The sequence below is a fragment of the Eumetopias jubatus genome, unplaced genomic scaffold, assembly GCF_037043125.1.
Source record: "Eumetopias jubatus isolate StellerSeaLion01/CBP00866 unplaced genomic scaffold, mEumJub1_p1.0 scaffold_14, whole genome shotgun sequence".
NCBI classification, from domain to species: Eukaryota; Metazoa; Chordata; class Mammalia; order Carnivora; family Otariidae; genus Eumetopias; species Eumetopias jubatus.
The window spans coordinates 37,296,288-37,322,070 of record NW_028274820.1 but is presented as its reverse complement, the minus strand read 5'-3'; the positions used below and the strand labels follow the sequence as shown (position 1 = coordinate 37,322,070).

Genomic DNA, 25,783 nt, shown 5'->3' with positions numbered 1-25,783 from the left:
ACGTTCCTTCTCCAAGTATCATTATTACATTCTAGCTTTCTCCTTAACTGCAAATAAAGGGAAACTAAGGAGTAGAATCTAAATTCATAAGTACTTTTGAAAGTAAGATTATTCTGCAGGCTTGTGGAAAGAAATTACACGTGTATATACACACACTGATGTATAGACCATCCTCAAATATCTACCCTAGCAGAGGGATCTGAACTAAGAAGATGTCAAAAAAGAAAAACAAAACAACACAAACACTACCCCCCACTATGACATGTGTGAGAAGTATGTGAAGTTTTGTTTCTTCCTTTCCAATCCTTGTAACATTTCTTTCTCATATCTCATTATGCGTCTCAAACCTCCAGAAGGTTGAAAAGAAGCAGTAATTCACATCTACAGATATTTATCGAATGTTTACTATGTGTCAGGCACTGTTCTAAGCAACCCAGTGATGTAAGACACAAAAATCCCTGTTGAAGAACTGTAGAACTAGTGAGGGTTTTTTCCTTTTCAATCTTTTCATTTTTACTGTGGACAGTACTTCAAGAGTGTGATAATGGCGATATAGTTACATCATTCCTAAAGTCTAAAAACTAAATATTAACAAGGAGACAAAGCTGCTATTGATACTTTTTCTCCTACTCTAATTTATTTAATTTATGCTTACTATCTTAATTAGGGAATTACCCTCATGAAAAGGGTCTTACTTTTACAAACTGGAGCAAATACAATTGCATTTTTAGGCTGAAAACCTTTTATATATAAGCTATGATTATTTTTAAAATGTGACTTTTTAAAACAAACATGGTAGAACCTATACTCTGTGCGGTCATTGTGAGATATTGTATTTTAATGAAGCAATCAATACTCAATACATTTTAGGGATTGTTCTTTCTGAATTTCCATTTTAGGATCCATAAGTCAGCCCCATCTCCTGTCTTTGCTTTCAGACTCTAATGTCCATTATTTATCAGCGAGAAGATTTCTCCCAAAACTGTATTTGACTTCCATTCCATTAAGCAGTCTGCTCAATTTTCTCAAGAATCTTTGGGAATTTAGTCACACTACAACTGGGTGACGTGAATCTCGCTCTTTTGACGAGGTCAGGGATGCCTTTTAGGGCTCATGCACTGTTCCAGACACTGGAGAGCATCAGCGGTGGCACAGAGTAAGCAAAACTATGATGTGTGTTTATCTGCTAACAGTATAGGCTGCATTAAGAGGAACATTATGAGCTAAGCCGGGTAGAAAATCTCATTACAGAGGCCTCAAATGCTAAGCTGCACTCTGGGCTTCTGAGGACCCAAGCAGTACCAGAATGAGCAACGCAGATAATAATGTATTCCTTGAAGGGCCTTAACCTCCTACCAATGAAGTGACTTAAGCATGTGAGGCTATTTTAGATTAATTATCACACATACCACTTATAACTTACTTTCTTTGAGAGCTCTACTCAATTGCTCCATCTTTTCTTTGGCTGTTTTAAGAAGGCGTTGTTCTAACTAAAGGAATAGAAAGAAATAATTTATATAATTTTCTTTATTTATTCACAACAGTATAATTCAGAGCATTTGAAAGATTTGGGACATACCTGATAGCTATGCTCATGGTTTTTAAATCTTGTGTAATAGTGCATAAATCTGTCAAGTTCCTGAAATCGTTTGTGTTTTTTCTCAGCCTAGGAAACAAAAGTCCATAAACGACTTTTATAAATAAAGTACGAGCTATTAAAATGTGACTTTTTGTCACTTAAAATTTTTATTACTAATAGGTAGCTGTGCATACAGATTTCATTATTTTGAGGGAAAAAAAAACCAGTACATTTTTAAGGATATGAGAACAAAGTCTTGTATCTGCATTCTCTATGATAAACCACTGAATCTATGATCCCAGAGCGTAAGGCAAAGATGCCCCTCAAGACCTACATTTATCAGATCTTCAATGTTTTATTATATTGCTTTTGCTATGGACTGAACTGTATCTCCCCAAAATTCACGTTGAAGCCTTAACCCCCAATGTGAATGACTGGATTTGAAGATAGAGCCTATGAGGTGATAAATGTTAAATAAAGTCATTGGAGGTGGGGCCATAACCCAGTAGAATTATTGCTCTTTTAAGAAAAGGAAGAGACACGAGAGCTCTTGCTCTCTATCATGTGAGGATATGGCACAAAGACAGCCAGCCCTCTGCAAGACAGGAAGAGAGTCATCACCAGAAGCTGAATTGGCAAGAATCTTGATCTTGGACTTCCTAGGTCCCAGAACTGTGAGAAATACATCTCTGCTGTTTAAGCCACCCAGTCTATGGTATTTTGTTATGGAAGCCAAGCAGACAAAGAAACTTATTATATGCTGTAACAGAATACTGTATTGTTATTATGTTAAAATTGTTTTTAAGTATATAAGACTTTAACAAAATAAAAAAGGGAAAATTAAAAAAAAGAAAGCTTTCAAGTTGATAGACCTATTTTATTTAAATTAAAGGCTACTCTAAAGGTATTCAATCTGGGGGGGGGAGGGAAAAAAATAAAGTGTATTCAATTTAATGCCTCATTATGACAAAGATAGGAAAAAGAAGAAATGCGAAATACTCCCCCTTTAGCCAGAGGCCTTAATTTAAACAGTTCTCACCTCCACAGTCATTTCCTTGGATTGCTCCTCCACATGCTGAATGACTTCATAGCGAGTACATCTGTAATAACCTCCTGTGGAAGAACTATGCTTTTTCCATTCTTCTAGGCAAATCCAGCAAAAGTCATACTTGCACTTCAAAAGAAAACATATATGCAAACATTGCCCTGTGTTAACATGCAAATTATTTTCTGATTTCTAGTCAACCACTTTGTAGAGATCAAGCAATTCTGCCTGTGTGATCAGGAACAAATCTTCTTAAAGACATGCCGTCTTTTTCATGTTTCCCCTGGAGACCTTATCTGTACTATGGAAAGATGTGGAGGGCAGTTTAAAATGACCACTTATAAGGATATATTAAAACGTAAATCATAGTATTATGAAGTAATATCAAGGAATCTTTAAAAATATCAATAGGATATTCTTTCCCACAATAAAGACAAATACTGACAATGTTTCATTTCTCAAGTGCATGGTAATCTTACTTTGGTACATAAAGTTTCACCAGTCTTCATCAGAAGTTTTTTTTATGACTTTGATAAACTGTTTTTGAAACTAGGAACAAGTTTAAAAGGTTTCCAAGTAGAAAGACTGACATAAAATGTTTCTTATTTTTAAGAAAATTTCATTTTATTACCATAATTGGCCAATAATACCAAAAATACAAGCATTACAGTATGAAAATACATCTTTTTTTTAATGCTTATGGATTTTGGGTCAGAGGGATCTACCCATTTCAAATCTGTTTTCTTGTGGTACTTTTATGTTTGTTCCTTTGTTTTTTAAACATTTAAGTATTTGTGCTGTTCATGGGTATACAGTATACAGTATGAATTCAACTTTATTTTTTTCCCACACAACTGCCCAGTTGTCTCAATCCTATTTATTGAACAGTCCATGTTTCTCCCCTACTGGAGATCCTCCTTTACCATACACTAAATCCCCACATATTTCTATTTTCTGGGCTTTTTATTATAATTTCATTAATCTCTAGATTCACGTGCCAGCACTATGCTGTTTTAATTACTGAGCCTTTACAACAGGCTCACTATTTGACAAGGCTAGTTCTCCCTCACTGTTCTTTTTCAGAGTTTTCCTAGCTCTCCTTGCTTTGTTTTTCCATGTGAACTTGTGAATTAAGAATTATCTAGATGCAGAAACAAAACCTGATGGTATTTTCATTGGAAACTTTCTATCCAACAACTTTGTTACCTTTCCATTTGTTTGTCATCTTTTGTGTCCTACAGAAAGGGGTCTTAAAATTTTCTTTATAAAAATATTGTACATTTAAGCTTTTTCTAGATAAATGAGATCTTCTCTTTCAGTACATATTTTGTCCGGATGTTTTTGGTACAAATGAAGGCTATTGCCTTCTGCATATTAACTTTGTACTCTGCTAATTAATTGAATTTTGTTGTTACTAGTTTTTCAACTGATTCTTGTGGGTTTTCTAGGCATTTAATCATACTATCTGCAAAAAAATAATTTTATTACTTCATTTCTAATTTTTACATCTTTAATTTCTTCCTATTGTCTAAATATGCTGACTGGTATCTCCAGTCCAATGTTAACAATATTTGTGATTAAGAGTATCCTTATCTTATTCTTGATTTTAGTTAGAGTACCTCTAGTTTTCTCACTAAATATCATGCTAACTTTTGTACTGAACTAGATTTATTTTTATCATACTAAGGAAGAGTCCATCTTTGAGTGTTTTAATAAAGAATGGTTGTTGATTTTTTGTCAAATGCCTTTTTAGCAACTACAGAACATATGTATGATCCTTCTCTTTGGATCTACTAATAAGATGAGGTATAGCAATAGCTTTTTTTTTTTTTTAAAGATTTTATTTATTTATTTGACAGAGAGAGATACAGCGAGAGAGGGAACACAAGCAGGGGGAGTGGGAGAGGGAGAAGCAGGCCTCCCGCAGAGCAGGGAGCCCGACGCAGGGCTCAATCGCAGGACCCTGGGATCGTGACCTGAGCCGAAGGCAGATGCTTAATGACTGAGCCATCCAGGCGCCCAGCAATAGCTTTTTAAATATTGAACCATTCTTGGGGCGCCTGGGTGGCTCAGTTGGTTAAGCGGCTGACTTCAGCTCAGGTCGTGATCTCAGGGTCCTGGGATAGAGCCCCGCGTTGGGCTCCCTGCTCAGTGGGGAGCCTGTTTCTCCCTCTCCCTCTGCCTGCCGCCCCCTCTGCTTGTGTTCTCTCTCCCTGTCAAATAAATAAAAGCTTTAAAAAAAACAAATCCTTCCTCCTGGTGTTCAAGTTTATTCTGTTTTTCTAATTTTTTGAGTCATATCCTTAACTCATTCCTTATTTTGTATTGTTTTAATGAGGCTATGCATATTTCTGAGCATTGCTTTAGATATAGGTGCTCAGGTTCTCATCTGATAAAGTAGTATTTCCAGATGAAGAGGCCTTTTATAACTTTATTATTAATTTCTATTTTATTCCATTATGATCAGAGAATGTTGCTATTACCATTTCTATTTTCTGCAGTATTACTTAGATTTTCTTTGATGATCAATGGTCGAATTTTTGCTAATGCTCCATGGATACTTGCAAACATGGTGTAATTGATGTTTTCAGGATACAAAGTCTGAATATATAGCAATCAGATATATATTAGTCATTATGTTAAGTCTTCTATATTTTTATTAATTTTTTCTCTACCTGATAGGTCACAGAGAACTAAATTAAAGTTTGTGTCCTCATTAGCCCTTCACTAACAGGTACTTATACGATCAATTGTAGATATCAAGGTTCTGAAGAGTATGCAAGTTCTTTTATTGCTTGGTATAAGCAAACTTTGTGCCTGATTTGATACAAGTTACCCTTCAGTACATCTCTATTGATGTCTCAAATTAGTGAGAGAACTTTCTACAAAACAGCCAGATTTTATATTCTATGATAAGAAAAAGAATATAGAACTTTAGTAACTTTTGTTTTTTAGTGGTAGCATACAGTTTTACAGAGTCAGATGAAGAAAATTACTTATGATAATGATTTAAAATGTCTAAGAATGCAAAATTTAAATAGTTTCCTGAAAATTATCTAAAGGGAAATGAATAGTGTTTTTTAAAATAAAACTATTTTTATAAGGCCAAATTTTTCATTCTTCTAAAATGTTTAATAATTTGATTCCAGAAAGTAATGATTCCACTGTATTGAATCATAATCAACATTGTGGCAGTAATAAAAGTATATCATGATTTAGTCACTGTGTTAGAGCATGGATTCAATTATATATGATCTGTTGTTCCACCTTCACATATAAAAAAAATTCTAAAAGTATGAAATTTTTTTGTAGTAAGGTTATTACTTTCTAGATGTCTTTCTTCTATGTCCTAAGAATTACTTGCTAGTTTCTTTCATTCAGTGCAAATACTTCAGATGGTATATTAGATAAGACTATTACATTTCCATAGTGTACAAGTAGATGTTTCTTTTAAATGCAACAGAAGCTTAAGCAAAATCTGTTTAAGATAAATTATCTTATATCATGAACCTGATGAATTCATAAAAATATTCATATTTATCAACTACTTACTACTGGTAGGTGCTTTGAAGTTAATAAAGGTAACTGGATAACTGGATCTTGCCCTTTTTATTAGTAGCCCAATGGCCGATTTTTATGGTCAACCTGTGTTTCTTTATACATCTATATAGTCTATATCAGATTTTCCAAGAAAAAACTAATAATGGATGTTAGAGATAAGACCACAAATAAAATATTTTTGGTCTGATCAGCTGAACTAATAATAATAAGCACCTTTGAGCATTTTGCTCAGAACACTGTACTACCTTTTTCCTCTTCTCTCTTAGGAAATTATTACTATCTCACTAAGTGAATTCATTTATGTTAATTTTATAGTAATAATAGGCTTATAAAAATGATCTGGTAACCGCTGTTTTTTAAATATAATAATGATAATGATCATTAGCTTTAACATTAAAAATCAAGTAATACTGGGGCACCTGGGTGGCTCAGTCGTTAAGGGTCTGCCTTCAGCTCAGGTCATGATCCCAGGGTCCTGGGATCGAACCCTGCATCAGGCTCCCTGCTCGGCGGGAAGCCCGCTTCTCCCTCTCCCACTCCCCCTGCTTGTGTTCCCTCTCTCACTGTGTCTCTCTCTGTCAAAGAAAGAAAGAAAGAAAGAAAAGAAAGAAAAGAAAGAAAGAAAGAAAGAAAGAAAGAAAAAGAAAGAAAGAAAGAAAGAAAGAAAAAGAAAGAAAGAAAGAAAGAAAGAAAGTCTTTAAGAAATTTAAAAAAATAAATAATAAAGTAATACTTAGAAGATATTGATATATGTTATTGGAATATTCTTAATTATTTGGGTTTCTTTCACATTGTAAATTAAGTTACATTGTTCTTTCAATTTTATTTTATTTTTTTAAAAGATTTATTTGAGAGAGAGAATGAGATAGAGAGAAAGAACATGAGAGGGGGGAGGGTCAGAGGGAGAAGCAGACTCCCTGCCGAGCAGGGAGCCCGACGCGGGACTCGATCCCGGGACTCCAGGATCATGACCTGAGCCGAAGGCAGTCGCTTAACCAACTGAGCCACCCAGGTGCCCTGTTCTTTCAATTTTAAATAATTATTTTTATATACATGGAACTTCCAATGAAAAAGAAAAAAATTGGAATATTATAATTTTAAAACAAAAATGTTCATAAATGTAGGCATGGATTAATAAAATATTAACCTAATTCCAGAATATTTGTTTTATTTATTTTTAAAAAATTTTATTTATTTATTTGACAGAGAGAGACAGCAAGAGCAGTCACATAAGCAGGGGGAGTGGGAGAGGGAGAAGCAGGCTTCCCGCGGAGCAGGGAGCCCGATTCGAGGCTCGATCCCAGGGTCCTGGGATCATGATCTGAGCTGAAGGTAGACACCCAACGACTGAGCCACCCAGGCACCCCAGAATATTTGTTTTAAATATGGCAGTTTCTTTCTATGCAACTAAGCCAGTAGGGTAACCTTCCAAAAGTAATTATTTATATTAATTATGTTTCAGTCAAGAAGATCTTTGTTGGCATTTTCAATACTGTAATGAATGAATTATTTATTTAACTGATGATTTCATTAGCAGACCTAAGTCTGTCCACTGCTTTGGGTACTTTTATTATGTAGCCACCTATACATAGACACCAACTTAGATGTGGACTTAGGGGAATTGCCTGGGGCCTGACTTGGGCCTTGAATCGAAGCTGTGTGCTCAAAAGCCAGTTTTGTAAGAGATCTCATATAAAATAGCACTTTATCTTTTAATATTATTATTTTTTAAAGATTTTTATTTATTTGAGAGAGAGAGAATGAGAGAGAGAGCATGAGCGGGGTGAGGGTCAGAGGGGGAAGCAGACCCCCTGCCGAGGCGGGAGCATGACATGGGGCTCGATCCCAGGACCTCAGGGCCATGACCCGAGCTGAAGGCAGGCGCTTAACCAACTGAGCCACCCAGGCACCCCTAATATTATTTTTTATATAGAGACAAAACTCTCTCAGGATCCTCACTGGGCAGGGTTAGAGAGGGGCTTATTGATCAGCAGGTAAGATTTCAGGATCCTCACTAGGAGAGATTAGCAGGGAAGCGATTCAGGCATTTCTCACCTTCAGACCAAATACCACTGAATCCTTAATCTATTTTTAACATTCATTATGAGTGTAAAAGGTAGTAGTATAAAGCAATACTTACGTTATTCAACAAATACAGAATGTAATCTCCTGGAATCCATCTGAAACCCAGCAACAGTTTTATGCTTGTTTCTTCTTTGGATTAAAGTCAAATTAAGATTCTAACTACAAAGCATGCAAAATTCTCTTTAACTTCTTACCTTAGCACACTGCATGTGATTGCATCCCTCATTCTTCTGTATCGGAGACTTACAGTTAGCACAAGGCTTAGAGTTAGTTAACAACCAGAGACAATTGGCAGCATCCTCATAAGCTTCACTAACACCTACAACTTTGGGATATTAAGCACAAACACAAAACACATGAGTTAGTGTATAACTTCAGAGGGAACCCCGCTCCCCCAAAGTTTTCTTTGTAGATTGTCTCTCAATTTTAACTATGTATTTATTTTCCTATTAGGGTATATGGCAAAGTTTTTAAACTGCTTCATTTTGAATAGCATGATTACAGTATGATAAGGGGCTGTATTCCACCAGTTCTATTTATGAAATCTGATTTAAAGGAGATTTTTCTCTAAAGTTGTGTCCAAATAAACTGGGGAAGAAAAGAACTAAAGCTAACAAAAAGCAATATATTATTGTCTGTTTAAAATAACTACTGCATCACAAAGAATTACAGAAAGAATGGTAATTTTATTTTACTTTATTTATTTTTTTAAAGATTTTATTTATTTGACAGAGAGAGACACAGCGAGAGAGGGAACACAAGCAGGGGGAGTGGGAGAGGGAGAAGCAGGCCTCCCGCAGAGCACGGAGCCCAACGCGGGGCTAGATCCCAGGACCCCGGGACCAGACCTGAGCCGAAGGCAGACGCCCAACGACTGAGCCACCCAGGCGCCCCAAGAATGGTAATTTTAGACAATAATTTCTTAAATGGGTCAGCTGCAAACATAATGACCAGATACTCTTCATCATAGTAAAAAACATGAAAATTATATTGAAATATCACTATCTTTTTTTAACCCATGATTATTTCAGATAAACTAAAAATGAATCCAATGTGACATGTCTAAAACTAAACTTATCATTTCCCCTAAACCTGCCCCTTTCTCTATTCCATATCCTGGTAAATGATATGGTCATCTACTCAGAATCAATCCAGGAAGTGCATGATCTTGGATACCCTCCTTTCTTCCTCACCTGCTACATTCCACAGTTTCTACCATTTTCTCCTCCTTATCTGTCTCCTCTCCATTTCTACTTCTTACTGCGTTAGCTAGGGTCCTCCACACCTCCTGCTTAGACAGTTAATAAACCAACCCATCTCCCCAGCTCCTTCTGCCCCCGGCTTCCACTATACTGCCCACACAGTGATATTTGAGAAATAGGTATCTCCTTGAAACCTTTTAGATGCTCCCCACTGACTGCAAGATAAAATCAAATTGTTTTAGCAAAAAACACCTTCATGATTTGGCCACTGTCCACCTGGCAAGATTCTCCCTCCCTCTATCCCCATGCCAATCTTATATTCTTCTTCTTAAACTCAATTTATTCCATTTTCATTTGAGATCTGCAGTCTTAAGGAATGTCACGATTTTAAAAGATTCTAAATCTTATAAACCAACACCCTTCCTAGCACCCCAAGTGGAGAGAGTTAGGTACTAGAGAGAGGTCCAGAGGCACAATTACTTTCTCCCTGTCAGTAATCAAATTTGTTTTGTTTTCTAGCTCTAAGTGCACAGGGAAGCTCTACCTTTTATTTCCTGAAAGAGATGTCCAAAAATTACTTTGAAATCACTGAAAGTGGCCTGTACAATCAAGGCCCTGATTACATGCAGACACTCTCAAAAGGGTGGGGTAAGAAGTTAGCATTGCTGTTAAAAGCAGGTGAGAAATCAGACTCCTTGAGTTTTGAGGTTTAAAAGGAAAAGTGACCCAACCCTGGAGAGGGAAGGGAGACAAGCGTTTGGGTTGAATGACCCCTGGAAAGTGGCTCAGTATATGAACTGGAAGAGCTGAGCACTAGGAGCAGCCCTTTGATGGAGCCAACCAGTGCAGGAGTGCGGCTGTCTTGCCACAAAGAACCCCAAGGTGCCTACATACTTAAGTTTATTCAACAACAGAACAGCAGTGCTGGACTGGGAAGCACTGGTTTTCAGTTCCATACAGCAAAGAGAAACAGCAGCAGCAATGAAGTGATCAGACCCACTTCAGTTCTAAACCCACTTGATAGAAGATGGTTTGATTAGGGTGTTTCTACAGAGAATTCTCAGTTAATTTGGTGGAGAACAGGAGTTTCAGGAGGAACTTACTATATTTACGGCTAATCCGGTCAAGCTGTGGAGGTAATGCCATTTACAAAGGGTACTGCTTTAAAACCTAATCACCAAGTGCAATAGAGTCTAATTTTTTTTTTTTTTTAAATAGTGGCCTGTCTCCTCCCTTCAGCATTCAACATTATTTTTAGCTCAGAGGCTCTAACATATTCTTATGACCTTTATTGTTCATTGTTATAATAAATAAAGCACAAAGCCATTAAAATAAAGCAGCTTGTGTGACTTGCAACGTAACGGCTTTTTTCTCCTACCCTCGGAGAAAATGTTAGTTCCTAACTGCATTCTAGAGGATTGTATAAAGTAAACTGTGTTCAGGAAATAACTATTATTTTTTTTTACTATTATTAAAACAAAAATTTGTACTGGAAAAAATGCCTTTACTTCTAGTTCTCCGAACAAGGTCATTTCATACATCTGCCTTTTGTATACACTTTGCTTCATACCTACATTACCTTATCTCCCCCTTCCAACTACCTGGTGAGTTTTCTTCACCCTTACTGAGTTCCAGACTCTTCCCTTGACTTCAGTTACATGTCTATTGTATCCTGATCTTCTTTCTTCAATAATCTAGTGTGCTTAGGTCTCTTTGTAAGAAATATTAGCTTCATTTAATCAAGTATTAGTGCATAACAATTTAAGATCTACTGATAGAATCAGTATGTATGCAAGTGAAAACAAAGTTGGTTTTATTTATTTTTATTAATTAATTTATTTATTTGAGAGTGAGTAAAGCGACAGAAGTTTATTAAACAAGGATACAGAAAAAGCTCTCAGGAGTGAGAAGGGTCCTGACAGTGTTGCCCAAAACAAAGTTGATTTTATTTTTATTTTTAAATTTTTAAAAAAAGATACTATTTATTCATTTGAGAGAGAGAGAAAGACACAGAGAGAGCACAAGCAGAGGGAGAGGGAGAAGCAGGCTTCCTGCTGAGCCGGGAGCCCCACGTGGGGCTCGATCCCAGGACCCCAGGATCATGACCTGAGCTAAAGGCTGACGCTTAACCGACTGAGCCACCCAGGCATCCACAAAATTGATTTTAAAGACTGACTTCTTAAGAAGAGTATTTGAATTCCGTTCAATAATCATTTATCATGTACTATGGAAAAACTGGTCTCAGAATTTTTATAAAATAACCATTGTTTCACAGAAAATATAATCACTCCCTCTTCTTGTCAGATTAGACATAACAGAGGCAGTTTCAGTGCTGAAAAATAGTATTTAAATCTTTATATGGAATTCTTTGAACGAATCTTAGTATATTTTATAGCATTTTTTTCTCATTAATTAGATTTTGTCACTCCTTCTGAGTCTCATAATTCAAAGACTTTGGAAAACCAGGCATAAGGGAGAAAATGACCTCATCAATCGACAAGTTTAGTTGAAAATACTTATGCCAAAAGTATGTATGTGACCATAACCCAAATTAATATGTAAACAATACAGCATTAAATCATACTTTTCCTTCTTGGAATATTATTTTTATGTATTTAGTGATGATGTTCTGCTTAAGCCTTACAGTTGGCCTAGTATTATTTGCTTTAGGCCTCACCCTAAATTTCATAAACTTAAGTGGCCATTAATAGTAGTCAGCTGGTCATCACATTTCCGTCTGGAGGACAATGAGAAAACTCCTAGGTTTTTCTCAGCACCTGGGAACTTTCTCTGTAGTCTTGGCGTTGGTCTTTCTATGGTAGACAACTTTTCAGGTGTTCTCAGTCCCTTATCTTCTATCCAATTTTCTCAAGTTCCTCTGTCTTTCTGAGTTAAAACCCCATTTAGGACTCTTTGAGGAAGTCTTGTTTTTCATTTGAGGTCTCCCTGTCTCTGGCCACCAGAAGTAACTGTGTATACACCATATATATCATTTTCTAGTTCTTCTATTTCTCTTCTCTCCTCATTATCAGGATCATGGTCATATGTAAGGGTATTTTGTCACAGTCCCAGTGATAACCCGTACTTACTAGCCAGGTCGTTCTCTCTCTCGTCCTAGTAAAAACTTATTCGTGGGTATAGAATGAATGACCAATTTTACAATGTTAAGACCTAAGTAAAAACACCCATTGAAAATGTTTGTTTCATCGGACACTTCAGCCATTTTCTGCTCAAGAAGTAATAAATAATATATTGTGCTAATTATTTCTTGCGGTGCATTAACACTTCCAGGCAACTGGTAGGCACACTAGATTTACAACTAAATAAAACTGCATCTTCTTTAACTCTCCTGTATACACCTCTCCTCTCTTGTTTGCATTGACCCTGTCTTGTTTCAAACCCTCATTATCCTCTCATTCTGAAGTTTTCTAAGAAACATTCTGGACATTCTGAAGTTTTCTAAGAAACAGCATTCTTACTTGTCTCCCAATAGTCTCTATTCACTGTCCACACTTTTACCTGAGTGACCTAAGTAAGCATCTTCAGTTCTCACTCTCCTCCTCAGAACTGCTTCTCAGTGTCTCAAGATGAAGTCAGACCTCCCAGCACCCCATAGAAACCCCACCCCGTGCTGACACCAGATTGGGACTTCTGCCTGTGTGGTGTTATCTTGCAGTACACCTTCCTTTGCGCTGGTTGTGCTGCAGAATCTGCAGTCCTTGAACATGCCATGCTATTTCACAGCTCTCCTTCACCTGAAGCCCAAATACCCTTCCTGTTCTGGTCTGTGTGAAGAACATCTTATCAGCTCTCAAGATGCAGCTTGTGCATCAATTCTTTCAGAATGTTTTTCCTTACCCTCTCACAGAGAAAACTGATCTTCTCTTTGATCTCTCCCCTCCCTCACAATGTACCACATGTATGCTGTTCTTTCACAGCATTAGTAATACTTCTTTTTCTTAGTTTTGTATATTGCTGTCTTCGTTTCTAAAATGTAAATTTCAAGAAGGAAGACGGCACCTTATTTTCATATTCTAATATAAAGTAGCACTCAATAAACATTACATAAATAATATGGTTACCAGTTAAAAGCAATAAGTTATTCCTAAGTCTTCTCAGCATCTCTTCTGGGCTGCAAACAAGTACTTCTAAAATCCCACTGTGCACCTCCACATATATGTCCTGTAAGTACCTCAAAGTTCACAATATCCACAACAAATCATTTATTTTCCCCTGAAAGGTAATCTCATATCTGAATTTCCTACATTGACCAATCATCCATCCTTTGACTCAAACTAAAAATTTACCTCCCTATTTTGATCTATCCTTCAGTCTCACCTGCCCAGTCATCAGTTATCTTCATAAAAATATCTCAGATAATGCTACTTTCCTACTTAAAAAATGTATCATATAGCTTATTCTGTTAATAAGATAACTTCAGACAATTTGGCAAAAATCCTCACAATCTGGCAATGCCTACCTTTCCAGCCTCATCTCTTGCAATTTCTCCCATGGACCTTAACATTAAGCATCATAGAAAGGTATAAAGAAACGTAGGTAGGCGAGCAATAGCCAACCATGTCTAATAGAAATATAAATGTTTCTTGGTGCCAGAAGCAAAACAAGAAAGCAAAATCCAATGGTCTTGTCATGTTTAAAGGTGTTGCAGGATAATGGTATTAATCTGTTTATGGAACTCACACATATACACAGACCCATACGTATCAGGAGAATAGGGAAAATGGGTGGGTGTCAAGGGAGCAATGGCAAGCTGTATCTGGCATTCAAGAGACACAATGCACCTGGGGAACAAGAACAATCCATGTGGCTGTTTTTAATTTGGGAAATTCCTAGCACATAGCAGGTACTCAAAAAAATATTTGTTGATTGAATGATGAATGTACAGGGCAAGAATATTTAATCAGATCTCCCTATAAAATATCCTAAGATTATCCATTTCCTTTTGCTCCTGGATAACAGACATAAGCCTTCTCATCATGTGAAAGGGATCCCCCTCATTATCAATTAATAAACTGATATTCTGGTTTACATAGTAGTCTCTTCTTCATGGATTTGAATAACCCTGAGTCAGTGCACAAAATGAATCTCGTGAATATAAAATGCTAACGACCAGTTCGTGGGCAGTGGTATACTGCCCGATATAATACAAGTCTGTAGGGTCTCAGAGCTGTCAGCCAGGCTCTCCCAGCATCACTTTAGCTGCTGATGGGAATACCTACCACATCTCTGTCCTGCAGGTATGCTAAAACCCAATTCCTATCTCACTGCCTTCAGAAGGATTCTGACACCCCCCTGCCCAACCAGATTTAGTTTTCTTGTTTCCCCAACCTGATTTAGTTCTCTTGTTTTTGTACTCTTATCTTTACCCAACTATATTAGTTATCATATAATACTGTAATGACCTGACTGCTTCCCTTCTAGCTTATGTACTTTTTGAGGGCTGGCATCATCATCATCATGTGCTTTGTTCATAATAAGTGCAGAATCACTGAGTGAATTCTTAATCCTGATTTGTAATACCTCAAACTAACTCAATTATATAAAAAGTTAAAAAGTGAAATTAACTTTTATATTAATTTGAAAGAAACAGTTGTCATAAAACACTTCAGGGGATGAAAAATAACTGCAAAGCAATTCCTGTTAAATGAAGGAATTGCTATTAGGAAGGCTAATTAAAATCCATTCTGTTTCCAGGCACATGCCGTTTGATGTCACTCAATCCAATCTAAGTATTAATTACTTCATCTACAAAATGGGATTACTAACACCAATTTCATAGCATTTCCGTAGGATTAATATGTATTTATAGAAATCTCAGTAAAAACAGTTAGACATGCCATTTAATATAAGTAAATCTACAGAGCCACATAATGTCAAGAAATTAACTTGTCTTATCATCCACTGGAAGTTTCCAGGGAAATAAGAAGCTTCCTCTCACTACCGTGTATACATTTCTTTCTTAAGGTATAAAAAGCTAGGTGGTCCACTCCAGGAAAAAGCCCTCCACCCAGCTGTGGGAGGAGGGCTTAAATGTGACCCATGTTTACCCTGCTTATCTTAACTGAAAACAGTCAGTTAGAAACATGGAACCTGTCTGTGATTCCCCGCTGCAAAAACCTTGTGATCCAAAAGGGTGTTAGTGAGAGGCATAATGTTAAACTGGAGAGCTACAGCATTAACAACTTGAAAACTTACTTAATGAAGACTCTAAGTAATAGGACCACATTATCTTTTGAATGCTATTAGAATATATATAGTATAGCTATCTAAGATTCCCCTTACGTTCTTCCGGTTTCATTTCAGTTATTTTTTGTAGCCAATTTTTCCATGTTTGGCAGTCACAAGGCTCATGTGCTTCACCAAGGCACTCCCTAAGGAGGAAAACAGAAAAGAGGCAATTTAAAAAAATTCTTTCTCAACATCAAGGTAATAGATGGAAAGTACTCTTCCAATTTTAAAGTTGAAAAAAAACTGAGGCACAATGACTAGTGAGAGAAACATTTCAATAGAAGAATTGAAAATGTGATTCCAGAGCTTGATATCACCAGGTCCAATTTTTTTTTTAATCAGTACATTCATTTACACATTGTTAAACGTTCAAAATAGATTACCTAATACTGGTAATTTAGTTTTGCATGCCAGAAGAGCTGTAATATTTTTATCAGTTAGGGTCTGTCTTCACTAATACTTTAAATTTTTTTTTTAATACTTTAAATTCTTGTACTCAAAGTTTGTTCTCTGGCCGAGTAGCCTTTCCGCCACTCAGGAGCTTGTTAAACATGCCGAAGAGCAGGCCCATAAGACCAACTAATTAGAATCTACATGTTATCAAAATTACCACATGACCCTTCTGCATTTTAAAGTTTGAAAACTACTATTTTATATCACATTCTTTTTAAAAATTTTTTTTTAATTTATATTCAATTTAGTTAACATACAGTGTATTATTAGTTTCAGGGGTAGAATTTAGTGATTCATCAGTTGCATACAACACCCAGTGCTCATTACTTCAAGTTCCTTCCTTAATGCCCATCACCCAGTTACCCCTCCCCTCCAGCAACCCTGTTTGTTCCCTACAGTTGAGTCTCTTATAGTTTGCCTCTTTCTCTGTTTTTATCTTGTTTTATTCTTCCTTCCCCCATGTTTTTTGTTTCTTAAATTACACGAGTGAAATCATATAGTATTTGTATTTGTCTGACTTATTTCCCTTAGCATATGCTCTAGTTTCATCCACATTATTGCAAATGGCAAGATTTCATTCTTTTTGATGGCTAAGTAATATTCCATGGTATCAATATACCACCTCTTCTTTATCCATTCATCTGTCAATGGACATCTGGGCTCTTTCCACAGTTTGGCTGTTGTGGACATTGCTGTTATAAACATTGGGGTGCAGATGCCTCTTTGGATCATTATGTTTTTATCCTTCGGATAAATACCTAATAGTGCAATTGCAGGGTTGTTGGGTAGCTCTATTTTCAACTTTTTGAGGAACCTTCATACTGTTTTCCAGAGTGGCTGCACCAGCTTGCATTTCCACCAACAGTGTAAGAGGGTTCCCCTTTCTCTGCATCCTGGCCAACATCTGTCGTTTCCTGAGTTGTTAATTTTAGCCATTCTGACTGGTGTGAGGTGGTATCTCATTGTCATTTTGATTTGTATTTCCCTGAGTGATGTTGAGCATTTTTCATGTGTTTATTGGTCATCTGTATGTCTTCTTTGGAGAAATGTCTGTTCATGTCTCCTGCCCATTTCTTGACAATTTTTTGTTTTTTGGGTGTTGAGTTCGATAAATTCTTTATAAATTTTGGATATTAGCCCTTTATCTGATAAGACATTTGCAAATATCTTCTCCCATTCCGTAGGTTGCCTTTTAGTTTTGTTGACCAAAATTTCCTTTGCTGTGCAAAAGCTTTTTATCTTGATGAAGTCCCAACAGTTCATTTTTGCTTTTGTTTTCCTTGCCTTTGGAGATGTATCTACAAGAAGTTGCTGCAGCTGAGGTCAAAGAGGTTGCTGCCCTGTGTTCTCCTCTAGGATTTTGATGGATTCCTGTCTCACATTTAGGTCTTTCATCCATTTTGAATTTTTTTGTGTGTATGGTGTAAGAAAGTGGTCCAATTTCACTTTTCTGCATGTGGCTATCCAATCTTCCCAACACCATTTGTTGGAGAGACTTTTTTTCCACTGGATAATTTTTCCTGCTTTGTCAACGATTAGTTGACCACAGAGTTGATGGTCCATTTCTGGGTTCTCTATTCTGTTCCATTGATCTATGTGTCTGTTTTTGTGCCAGTACCATCCTGTCTTGATAATTACAGCTTTGTAACAGAACTTGAAGTCCGGAATTGTGATGCCACTAGCTTTGACTTTTTCAACATTCCTTTGGCTATTTGAGGTCTTTTTTCTGGCTCCATACACATTTTAGGATTGTTTGTTCCAGCTCTGTGAGAAATGCTGGTGGTATTTTGATAGGGATTTCAGTGAATGTGTAGATTGCTTTGGGTAGCATAGACATTTTAACAATATTTGGTCTTCCAATCCATGAGTATGGAATGTTTTCCCATTTCTTTGTGTCTTCCTCAATTTCTTTCATTAAGTGTTCTATAGTTTTTTTTTCTTTTTCGAAGATTTTTATTTATTTATTGAGAGAGAGAGAGAGAATGGTAGAGAGAGAGCATGAGAGGGAAGAAGGTCAGAGGGAGAAGCAGACTCCCCGCTGAGCAGGGAGCCCGATGCGGGACTCGATCCTGGGACTCCAGGATCATGACCTGAGCCGAAGGCAGTCGCTTAACCAACTGAGCCACCCAGGCACCCCAAGTGTTCTATAATTTTCTGAGTACAGATCTTTTACCTCTTTGATTAGGTTCTATTCCTAGGAACCTAATGGTTTTTGTGCAATTGTAAATGGGATCGATTCCTTGATTTCTCTTTCTGCTGTTTCACTGTTAGTGTACAGGAATGCGACAAGCTTCTGTGTGTTGATTTTATATCCTGAAACTTTGCTGAATTCCTGTATCAGTTCTAGAAATTTTTTGCTGGGGTCTTTTGGGTTTTCTACATAGAGTATCATGTCATCTGTGAAGAGTGAAATTTGACTTCTTTACTGATTTGGATGCCTTTTATTTCTTTTTGCTGTCTGATTGCTGAGGCTAAGACTTCCATTACAATGATGAACAGCCGTGAAGACAGTGGACATCCCTGTTGTGTTCCTCATCTTAGGGGAAAAGCTCTCAGTTTCTCCCCTCTGAGGATGATATTCATTGTGGGTCTTTCTTATATGGCTTTTATGATGTTGAGGAATGCTCCCTCTTTCCCTACATGGTAGGGGATTTTTATCAAGAAAGGATGCTATACTTTGTCAAATGCTTTTGCTCATATGGTTCATATCCTTTCTTTTAGTAATGTGGTGTATCACACTGACTGATTGTAAATGTTGAACCACCCCTGCAGCCCAGGAATAAATCCCACTTGGTTGTGGTGAATCATCTTTTTAATGTACTGTTGGACCCTATTAGCTAGTATCTTGGTGAGAATTTCTATATCCATGTTCATCAGGGATATTGGTCTGTAAAATTCTCCTGTTTAGTGGTGTCTTTGTCTGGTTTTGGGAACAAGGTAATGCTGGCCTCATAGAATGAGTTTGGAAGTTTTCCTTCCATTTCTATTTTTTGGAACAGCTTCAGAAGAATAGGTATTAATTCTTCTTTAAATGTTTGGTAGAATTCCCCTGGGAAGCCACCTGGCCTTGGACTCTTGTTTGTTGGGAGATTTTTGATTACCAATTCAATTTCTTTGCTGGTTATGGGTCTGTTCAGGTTTTCTATTTCTTCCTGTTTCAGTTGTGGTAGTTCATGTTTCTAGGAATGTATTAATTTCCTCTGGATTGCCTAATTTGTTGGCATATAATTGCTCATAATATTTTAATTGTTGATATTTCTGCAGTGTTGGTTGTGATCTCTCCTGTTTCTTTCATGATTTTATTTTTTAAATTCTATTTATTTATTTGACAGAGAGAGACACAGTGAGAGAGGGAACACAAGCAGGCGGAGTGGGAGAGGGAGAAGCAGGTTTCCCTCTGAGCAGGGAGCCTGATGCCGGGCTTGATTCCAGGGCCCTGGGATCATGACCTGAGCCGAAAGCAGATGCTTAACGACTGAGCCACCCAGGTGCCCCAAGATTTTATTAATCTTATTAATCCTTTCAAAGAACAAGCTCCTAGTTTTGTGGATGTGTTCTACTGTTTTTTTGATTTCTGTATCATTGATTTCTCCTCTAATCTTTAGTATTTCTCTTCTCCTGCTGGGTTTAGGCTTTATTTGCTGTTCTTTTCCCAGCTCCTTTAGGTGTAAGGTTAGGTTGTGTATTTGAGACTTTTCTTGATTCTTGAGGAAGGCCTGTATTGCCATATACTTCCCTCTTCGGACTGCCTTTCCTGCATCCCAAAGATTTTGAACTGTTGTGTTTTCATTTTCATTTGCTTCCACATTTTTTTTTAAATTCTTTAATTTCCTAGTTGACCCATTCATTCTTTAGTAGAATGTTTTTTAATCTCCATGTATTTGTGGTCCTTCCAAATTTTTCCTTGTGGTTGACTTCAATTTTCATAGCATTGTGGTCTGAAGATAGGCATGGTATGATTTCAATCTTTTTTTATTGGTTGAGACCTGATTTGTGACCCAGTATGTGATGTATTCTGGAGAATGCCCCACATGAACTTGAAAAGAATATGCATTCTGCTGCTTTAGGGTGAAATGCTCTGAATATATCTGTTAAGTCCATCTGGTCCAGTGTGTCATTCAAAGCCTTGTTTCCTTGCTCATCTTCTGCTTAGATGATCTGTCCACTGCTGTGAGTGGGGTGCTAAAGTCCCCTACTATTATTTTATTATTATCAGTGAGTTTCTTTGTTATTAATTGATTTATATATTTGGCTGCTCCCAAGTTAGGGGCATAAATATTTACAACTGTTAGATCTTCCTGTGGGATAGATCCCTTTATTATGATATAGTGTCCTTCTTCATCTCTTATTACAGTCTTTGGGTTAAAATCTAGTTTGAATGGTATAAGGAAGGCTACTCTACCTTTCTTTTGATTACATCACATTCTTGTTGTTACTTTCACCTTAAAATCCCCAAGTAACAGGGCAATCTAATTTACTTTTGAGTTTGCTGAATCCCAATTTTCTGTTTCACTGGAATTTGGCAAAGTTGGATTTAAATAATAAAAAACATATCAATTTATCATTTGTAACTTGATTTTACATTCTTTCTATAGCGATATAAAAATCAAACATTAAAAAGGGCTAAGGCTTTTACAAATTACTTCTTTTAATTCAATATGATGGTATATTCTGCAGTACAAAGGAAATTTTAGAGTAAATAACAAAATATCATTTTGGGGGGGGAGAAAAACCCAATCTGTAGGTGCTGTCATCATTATCACCATCATGATGTGTTATTTTATATATTTTTATTTTTATTTTTTTAAGGAATTTTTATTTATTTGACAGAGAGAGAGAGAGCATGAGAAGGGGGAGTGGCAGGCAGAGGGAGAGGCAGGCTTCCTGCTGAGCAGAGAGCCTGATGTGGGGCTCGATTCCAGGACACTAAGATCATGACCTGAGCCAAAGGCAGATGCTCAACCGACTGAGCCACTCAGGCACTCCATGATGTGTTATTTTAAACAAAGATCTTATTTGCAAAGTTTAAGTCTGTTAAGACACCTGCTGATGCAGGTAGTCTTACAAACTAAGAAGTAATATTTTACTGTATTAAGAATGTAACAGGGTACCTGGGTGGCTCAGTTGGTTAAGTATCTGCCTTTGGCTCAGGTCATGATTTTGGGGTCCTGGGATCAAGCCCTGTGTTGGGCTCCCTGCTCAGTGGGATGTCTGCTTCTCCCTCTCCCCACCACTTGTGCTCTCTCTCTCTGATAAATAAATAAAATCTTTTTTTAAAAAAAGAATATAACAATTCTACTTCAAGGCCATTAAAATAGCTACTATCAAAAAACTGGACAACAACAAGTCTTGGGAAGGATGTGGAGAAACTGGAATCCTTATGCAGTGCTGGTAGGAATCTAAAATGATGCAGTTTCTATGGAAAACAGTTTGGTAATTCTTCAATATATAAAACAGAATTATTACATGATCTATCAATTCCACTCCTAGGGATGTACCTAAAAGAATTGAAAGCAATAACAAACTTTCTCACCAATGTTCACAACAGTATTATTCACGATAGCCAGAATATGGTTAACAACCCCTGGGTCCATCAGTAATGAGCAGATAAATAAAATGTGGTATATATACACACAATGGAATATTAGTAGGCCATAAAAAGGAATGAAATTCTGATTTATGCTACAACATGGATGCATCTTGACACATTATGCTAAATGTAATAAGTCAGACAAAATATCGTATGGTTCCACTTACATTAAATATCCAGAACAGGGAATTCACAGAGACAGAAAGTAGAATGGTGGTTACCAGTGGCTAAGGGGCAAGGGAGGATGGGGAGTTATTGCTGAATGGTTAGAGTTTCTGTTTGGTATGAGGTAAAAGTTCTATAAATGGATAGGAAATGGTTGCACAACATTAGGAATGTACTTAATACCACTGAATTATATACTTAAAAATGTTCTGAAGAAAAAAAAAACAATTATCTGGAAAGTAATTTAGTTTGCTTCAATTCCTGACATTACCGAATCTGGCATTTTGAAAATCTTTTTCATAACTGAGGTTTTATAATGTTTCTTAGTAACTTAGTGTTAATAGTCATTCAAAAAATACTGAGTTGATTAAAAATGGGAGTTAAAAAAATGGAAGTAGATATATTACATTCCCTTTAGTACATATTAAAATAAACTCTGCTTCCCAGAAATGTAAGGGATAGATGTGATAACTGTTAACTTTAATTTGGCACATACACTAGCATACACCAGGGTAAAAAATATGCCACAGATCTAGGAACCGTGTTTCCATATGGTGCTTGAGAATACATGTAGGAATACAGAACCTAGATTTCTTATGACTTATTAAAAAAAATTTAGGTGTAAAATAGACTTCTATATCTGCAGTACCTAAAACAAATGAAGTCAGTGAAATAAATTATTTCCATTAATTTTAAGAGTTTTCCCCCTGAAGATTAAACAGCACATTGAATATTTTTTCCCTACTAGAATCAATACCAAGTATGACTGGCTCTGGTGTTAGGACATTTTCTGACAGAACTGAGAAAATACTCGGGGCGGGAGGCGGTGGAGAGGAAAGCCCAATGTTTTCAAACGGAGTCTGAAAAAATAAATGCTATTTCTTCAAAAGGCCCTAATCGTTTATTGGTATGCTTGGTCTCTGAGGCTGTGTTGCATTACACAGCAACAGATTTTCTTTTCCAGAACCTCACAGGAGGACATAGAGCTGCTGCTTCCTCACGTGCTAGCCCAATCAGTAGGATCACTTCTGACGGTTATAACTCGATGGCAGTTTCCAATGCAATGCTAAGAGTGGGTATAAAAAGGAGAGGCTTTTTATATAAAAAATAAGTTAGAGCAAGGACTATAAATTAAAAAGAGAGCTAGAGGTTGCCTTTTAAAACTAAGGTATTTGGGAAAATAAGCCCAACTACTTTAAAGTATGGTAATAACAATGCTACCAGACATTATGTGACTGATAATCTGAATTATGTCAAGTGTAGGGAGAGATGTTATTCTGAGACAAGTAATAAAGAGACTGGAATGTTCTGTAGATACTGTAAAGCTAAATTCCTGAACAAAGTTTTAACCAAGACACAGATGACTGGTGACAAGAATTCTGAGAGACCTGGTGCCTGTTGTTGAGACTGTACCTCAAAATGTCACTAAAAACAAGGGAATTGGAAAAAGAATTTTGCCACACAGTCAACTGAAATTTAGACACACCAATACAGTGGGTTCACTAAGGGGAAAAAGTGCTTCGTTATAAAGGAAAAAAAAAGATTATCTAATATAAAATCCTTAACCCTGTCCAAATATCATGATTAACTAATATCAAGAGATTAAAGGAATGGCTCTTCCCTTGAAAATTTGTGACTATGCACAACCACTGGCAGAAATATACAGTGGCTCTAAAGGATTCTGGAAAAGGAAAAACGTTCTAAAGTTTCATAACCTGATGGGAAATTCCTACCAAGAAGTTGACAATTTCTGCACTCCTGGGTATTTACCCCAAAGATAGAAATATAATGATCCAAAGGGGTACCTGCACTCCAATGTTTATAGGAGCAATGTCCACAATAGCCAAACTATGGAAAGAGCCCAGATGTCCATAGACAGATGAATGGATAAGAAAGATGTGGGGCACACACACACACACACACACACACACACACACACACACTACTAAACTACTACTCAGCCATCAAAAAAATGAAATCTTGCCATTTGCAACGATGTGAATGGAACTAGAGGATACTATGCTAAGCAAAAAAGTCAATCAGAGAACGGCAATTATCATATGATCTCACTCAGATGTGGGATTTAAGAAATAAAACAGGATCATAGGGGAAGAGAGGAAAAAATAAAACAAAACAAAATCAGAGAGGGAGACAAACCATAAGAGACTCTTAATCACAGGAAACAAACTGAGGGTTGCTCAGTTTGGAGGGGAGGTGGGTGGGAGGATTGGGTAACTGGGTGATGGACATTAAGAAGGGCACGTGATGTAAAGAACCCTGGGTATTATATAAGACTGATGAATCACTGACCTCTACACTGAAACTAATAATACATTATATGTTAATCAGTTGAATTAAAAAAATAAGTAGGTGGGAAAAATTTATTATAAAATGTTATAAAATATTTTGAAAGCATGATCTGAAACACTTCATTTATGCAAGCTTTTAATTAAAATTTTTTTTTCTTAGAGTGCCTGGGTGGCTTAGTCAGTTAAGTGTCTGCCTTTGGCTCGAGTCATAATCCCAGGGTCCTGAGATTGAGCCCCACATTGGGCTCTCTGCTCAGCAAGAAGCCTGCTTCTCCCTCTCCCTGCCTCTCCCCCCTACTTGTGCTCTTTCTCTAATAAAGAGATAAAATCTTAAAAAAAAAAAAAGGTTTTTTTTTTTGTTTTCAAACTTTTTGGGATAAATTGGACATATAACACGGTGTGAATTTAAAGTATACACGTGTGCCAGTTTGATACATTTATGCACTGTAACAGGATTGCCATTGTAACAATTTTTATCACATTACATGTTTATAGTACAGTAAAAAATAAAGGTAACGCCTCCCTCTTAAAAAAAATGTTGACAATTTCAGTTCACCACCATTTTAGAACTTTATTAATGACCCATCCTAAGTAGAAATCCTCATTTTGATTCCCCTCCTTTAGGCAACTTTCTCCCTTAATGGAGAAATTAAGAATTATAATTTAAAAAAACCAAAATTTTTGGGGTGCCTGGATGGCTCAGTCAGTTAAGCATCCGACTCTTGATTTTGGCTCAGGTCATGAACTCAAGAGTTGTGAGACTGAGCCCCACATCTGGCTCCTTACTGTGTGTGTAGCCTGCTTAAGATTCTCCTCCTTTCCCTCTCCCCTCTCCCTGCCTCTCTCTTTCTAAACAAACAAGAATATTTTTGAGTATATCAGGCAGTGTTGTAATTCTTACATGTACCAACTTATTTATTTATTTATTTAACAGAGAGAGAGACAGTGAGAGAGGGAACACAAGCAGGGGGAGTGGGAGAGGGAGAAGCAGGCTTCCCGCAGAGTAGAGAGCCTAATGGCGGGGCTCGATTCCAGGACCCTGGGATCATGACCTGAGCCGAAGGCAGACGCTTAACGACTGAGCCACCCAGGTGCCCCGTACCAACTCATTTAATCCACATAACAATTCTTTGAAATTGGTACTATTATCCCCATTTTACATGCATGGAGAGGCTCAGTACTCTGCCAAAGGTCACACAGATAGCAAGCAGATGAGCTGAGATTTGAAGCCAAGTAGTTTGGCTTTGGAACTAGTACATTTTGTGCTGATTGCATCAGTTACAAAGGCTTCAACTGTATTACTGTATTATAAGAGAGGATGCTTATTTATCATCAAGTCACACAGCTAGTTAGTGGCAGTTAAGTCTCAAAGGTTGGCCCTGTGTCTCCTGCTTAATGTCAATCACCTGCTCCACTAAAACTTGATAAATTGAACTTTCAGCAGTATTTATTTAGATGAGTATGATACTTTGTATAGAGTAGACATGATATTTAAACAGGGTCTTATGATCAATTTCTATCAAATAAATATCATGTTTCATTTCT

The 25,783-nt window shown here is 36.8% G+C and overlaps 1 protein-coding gene across 3 annotated transcripts in view; it reads right to left on the bottom strand.

Moving 5' to 3' along the window:
* The window catches only part of ANKIB1 (ankyrin repeat and IBR domain containing 1), a 144,627-nt gene that overhangs the window by 13,916 nt on the left and 104,928 nt on the right, over positions 1-25,783 (bottom strand). For all 3 annotated transcript variants that reach the window (XM_028117425.2, XM_028117415.2, XM_028117435.2), the window contains 5 exons: positions 15,776-15,864; positions 8,465-8,595; positions 2,619-2,753; positions 1,580-1,666; positions 1,424-1,490 (listed from right to left, as the gene is read on the bottom strand). In XM_028117425.2, the coding sequence (XP_027973226.1) occupies positions 1,424-1,490; positions 1,580-1,666; positions 2,619-2,753; positions 8,465-8,595; positions 15,776-15,864 (509 nt within the window). The remainder of the gene's footprint in view (positions 1-1,423; positions 1,491-1,579; positions 1,667-2,618; positions 2,754-8,464; positions 8,596-15,775; positions 15,865-25,783) is intronic.